Raw genomic sequence first — 4,747 nt, 5'->3', positions numbered from 1 at the left:
GTGGCCAAAAACAAAAAAAAAAAAAAAAAAAAAAAAGACAACATATCCAAAACACATAGACTTTTCAGAGGAGGTGCCATCTGAATGTGGTCTTTTTTTTTTTTTTCTTTAAATAATTAATTAACATTTTGGGCTGCATTGGGTCTTAGTTGTGGTGCGCGGGCTTCTCTCTAGCTGTGGCGCAGGGGCTCCAGAGCGTGTGGGCTCTGTAGTTTCTGGTGTGCAGGCTCTCTAGTTGAGGCACGTGGGAGAATGTAAGCTGAGTTGATTGTGTGTGGGGGAGGGGGGAGAGGACATCCAAGTTTCTGGCTTGGCCAACTGGGATGGGGGAACATGGGATGAAGATCACATTTTCTGAGAGATGGTGAGCTTTCAAAATAGAGCTGGAGATGCTTGTGAAGCACCCCGGAGACTTCCAGTGGGTATCTGGAAATAGGGATCTGGCTCCCAGGTGGAGGTTTTGGGAATTAGTGCATCAGGCATATCTGAAGCTCTAGCCCTGGTAAGAAAACGCAGGAGTGACTGGGGTGAGATATGAAAAGGGCCAGGGATAGAACCCTGGGATCATCTGTATTTTATGAGGCAGATGAAGGAAGAAGAATGTGGGAAGGAACTGTGGACCGGGGGAGGCTACAGAGGGAAAAGGATAACCAGGAGAGGGAGATGTCATGGAAGCCAAAGAGGAGGTACTTTCCAGAAGCACAGTGTGGTTAAGGGGGTGAAAGTCAGCACAGTCAAGTGAGACGATGCCTGAAGGGAACTTTGGGCAATGTGGAGGCTGGAGCCCTTGGACAGAGCGCAGATGTCAGTGACAGTTGGAAGCAGAAGCCAGGCTGAGGAGGGAGGGCAAGGGAAGGGTTAAAGGAGCCAGCCAGCGGGTCCTTCCTGGAGCCTGACTGACATGGGAGGGGGCGTCCAGGAGTCCACCGGTGGACAGGGAAGCCAGGCTGAGGCGGGAGGCTTCACTTTCAGGAAGGAAGAGACCGGAGCGTGTGGCAGCCACTCAAGGGTAGTGTGGAGGATACAGGCCAGGGGAAGGTCTCTGCAGACAGAGAGGTGGGAGCAAGGGCCAGAGCTGAAGGGAAGGTGGATATAGGGGCAGGTGGGTGTTGTTGAGTGAGGGCCTCCTTTTAGGTCTCTAACCTCCCTGTGAAGGGGGTCAGTGGGCCGTGTCACCTGCTGAGATCTGGTGCTGGGGCATGGGCAAGAAGTTCAGGAGTGACGCCCGAGGGCAATGGGAATGAGGCTGGCTCCAGGGCTGAGTGTGTGGGACTCTTGATGGTTGGAGGTTCCTGGCAGAGTCCAGATGTGAGGCTTGGAGATTCCTTGAAGAAACTCCCCTCAGGCTAGGCTGAAATGTGAGAAGCTCTGAGGGATCGAATCCACACCAGCCCTGCTCTCTTGGAAGCCCTGCCTCCTCCAGGCCCTTCAGGTGCACCTGGAATCTAGGGACCTGGACATGCCCATGAGAGCCCCTCACTCCACTGCCCCGCCCTGCCTCCTTGCACAGCCCTCACCCAGCTCTCACTGGTCGTGTCTGAGCAGCCTTGGCAGGGGCAAGGGGGAGAGGTCACGAGGAGGGAAGTCTCTGGAGGAGGGGGGCGGGCAGAGGGTCCCCAAGGGCAATGCCGGGGAGGCCTAGTGTGGGAGGGGCCGAGCGCCACTCTGAGGTTGGGGCTCCTGGGCCGGCAGCTTCCTCAGAGGCCCTCTCCCACAGGTGTTTGGTCTCGGCTCCGTGGCCCACATGGTTCTAGGAGACAAGATGGGGAGCTTCCTCGGTGTCAACTTGGGTTTTGGCTTCGGAGTCACCATGGGAGTGCACATGGCAGGGAACATCTCGGGTGAGTGGGCTGGGCCCCGCCTGACAGGCAAGGCCAGGTGTCCCCTGCTGGCTCCTGCTGCCCACTTCTGGCTGTCCCCTTCTCCAAGTCAGCCAGCATCTTGCCCTCACGGGCTGCTTGGAGGGAGAACACCCTGAGCCCTTTTCCTCTGCCCAGACGCTTCACGAGCCCCCTTGACCCCTTGTTTTTACTAGCTGGGTCAACTTAGGCAAGCGATTGAACCTCTCCATCCCTCACTTTCCGTAATGGCTAAATGGAGATGGTGGTGCCTGCCTCGCCGGGTCCTTTTGAGGACTGAGTGAGAACGCTCCTCGAATGCTAGCCGTTATTATTGTTGCTGTCGTTGCTCTCAGTATTACTGATTATTGTTGTTTGTTTCTACGCCGACACACTTGACCCTCCCTGCAGGGGCCCATATGAACGCAGCCTTGACCTTCACCAACTGTGCACTAGGCCGCATGTCCTGGAAGAAGTTTCCCGTGTATGTTCTGGGTCAGTTCCTGGGTTCCTTCCTGGCTGCTGCCACCATCTACCTCCTCTTCTACAGTGAGTGTCCCGCCCTGGGTTGTCCATCTCTGGCCTCAGCCTCCTCCCCTGAAATATGGGCTGATCTAACCGAGTGTCCTAGCCTGTGAAAATGTCTGGGAGAGAAAAGTCTTGGAGGTACTCCCTGCCCTCCATCCTACAGCCTCATCTCTGAGGCTGCAGTGGGGTTTGGCTGCGGGCAGGTCTATACTCAATCTGTGTTTCCACAGCCGCCATCATCGACTACTCGGGGGGAAGTCTGACAGTGACTGGTCCCACAGCCACTGCTAACATTTTTGCCACCTACCTTCCTGACCACATGACCTTGTGGAGGGGCTTCTTGGATGAGGTCAGTGGTCCAGGGTGGGTGCCCCTCCTCAAGCCCTCCCCCACTCAGGAGGGGGCCAGCAGGCAGCCCCTCATGGTGAAGAGGACAAGAACTCTGGATGGGGACTTGTCCTTGTGCCAGGACATGTTTCTGCCAGCGGGTTTGGGCTGGGGGCACTGCTGAGGCCCTATGGCTTGGCTAGGGGTCCCAGGTGGCTGCCACGGTGTCGGCTGCCACAGTGTCTGCTCCCCAGGTGTTAGTGACAGGGATGCTTCAGCTGTGTCTCTTAGCCATCACGGACAAAGGGAACAACCCAGCACTGCAAGGGACACAGGCCTTGGTGATCGGCATCCTTGTTGTCATCATTGGAGTGTCCATGGGCATGAACACAGGATATGCCATCAACCCCTCCCGGGACCTGCCTCCACGCTTTTTCACCTTCATTGCTGGCTGGGGCACACAGGTCTTCAGGTACTGCCTTGTCCAGCCCATTGCTGTGAGTTTTCTGTAGGCTCCCTATATGTGGAGGGGTGGAGTAGCCCGGGAGCATCCTGCAGAGCTCCCAGTGGCCTGGGGAGGCAAGAGCGGGTCCTGACTTTCCTCCAGACCCTGCTCCTGGACTGAATGTCAACCCTGCCCCAGACCCGCCTCTGTCCCTGAATCAGGCTGAAGCTGATCGGTGCCCCAGGCTCAGGGGCAACTCCCGGGCTAGGGTGGGGTTTCTCCTCTACTCTCAGGCCCTACTCTCTGTCTCGGCCTGAGGTAGATGCAGGTGCCATGCTGGGCATCGGCCCCCTAAGCAGGCCTCTTCCTCTTGCCTGCAGCACCAAGGACTGGTGGTGGGTGCCAGTGGTGGCCCCACCCCTGGGTGCCTACTTAGGTGCCATCATCTACTTGATCTTCATTGGCTCCAGCATCCAACAGAAGTCCCAGATACTGGAGACTCCCTCGACGTATGAAGACCACGGAACACCTGTGTTGCCCAAGACTACGTCTCACACACCCGTGACCTCTTCCCTCACCCCTGTCTCTGTGTCCCCAACAACAGACCTTCAGTCCTGTCCCACCCTTAAGTGACTCCATCTGCCTAGAGCACCTCTAAGTAAGACTATTTTTGACCCCATCCCCATCCCAATAAAGAAAGCCTTGTCCCACAGTGGCAGCCCCGGTTCCTGGGTGCCTCCTGTGGTTGGGCTTCCCTCCTGGATTCTTCCAGGAGCTCCAGGGTTATGCCATAGCCCAAGGCTGAGCATAGAGCTGAGAGGCCTCTGACTCCTTCTGGCTCTGGGAGCTGGGTCACCCCTGGGGAAGAAAGTGGAAGGGACAACCTGTGGCCTCAGTAAGAACAGGATCAGATCACAGGACACTGGACACAGAACAGTGGACTTTCAAGCACAGGGTAGGAGGGGATAGCTTGGGGGAAGGGACACCAGCTAGCAGGTGGGGGTCAGTTCTGGATACACCTTGAGTGCCCTGGGATAGGACTCTACACTCTCCCTCAGTTCTGGCCAGTTCTCGGACCAGGCAAGGCACGTCCCAAGTGTGTAGGTCAGAGTTCTCAACCTTGTTTTCATTATCGCCCCCTAAGGAGCCTTTTAGACATTTTTTCCTTAATCACACAGTATTTTAAATACCACAGATACACTGTATATCTGTTTATGTACTGTACACATATCTTTGCTTTATACAAAAAAAAGATTAAAAAAATCTCTCCCTTCCAAGGATCCATTTTTTCTCCCATGGGAGTAAAGTCTCCCCCACCCTTGAAAATGCCTGATGAAGACTGAAAGGAGGTAAGAGACTAGGCTCCTCTTCCTTCTTCCTAGGCCAGAGCTCTCCCACAGGAAGGAGCTCCAGAGTTGGAAAGGAAGATGTGGAGAGGAAAATCCTTCCAAAGGGCACAGGAAATGGTCTCGTAGGGTGCAGGGGGACAGGTGTAGAGGTTGGGTGGCGGTGGGGCAGCCAGAGTCCACTGACCCCGGGGCCCAGTGGAATCATCTGTGTTCTGGGACTCGGAAGGCAGCATCACCCATGGCTCCTGTCACTGCTCGTG

General features: G+C 55.8%; 1 protein-coding gene across 1 annotated transcript in view; it reads left to right on the top strand.

The window, feature by feature from the left end:
- Positions 1-4,415, top strand: part of AQP7 (aquaporin 7) — a 14,622-nt gene extending 10,207 nt beyond the window's left edge. Inside the window, 6 exon segments of the mRNA XM_024753791.1 lie at positions 1,718-1,841; positions 2,250-2,387; positions 2,597-2,715; positions 2,948-3,165; positions 3,519-3,727; positions 3,730-4,415. Coding sequence (XP_024609559.1) covers positions 1,718-1,841; positions 2,250-2,387; positions 2,597-2,715; positions 2,948-3,165; positions 3,519-3,727; positions 3,730-3,767 — 846 coding nt within the window. The 3' untranslated portion in view covers positions 3,768-4,415.
- Positions 4,416-4,747: the final 332 nt, after the last annotated feature.

This window comes from Neophocaena asiaeorientalis, unplaced genomic scaffold, assembly GCF_003031525.2.
Source record: "Neophocaena asiaeorientalis asiaeorientalis breed wild unplaced genomic scaffold, Neophocaena_asiaeorientalis_V1.1 scaffold220, whole genome shotgun sequence".
NCBI lineage: Eukaryota > Metazoa > Chordata > Mammalia > Artiodactyla > Phocoenidae > Neophocaena > Neophocaena asiaeorientalis.
This window is presented reverse-complemented; position numbering and strand designations above follow the sequence as displayed.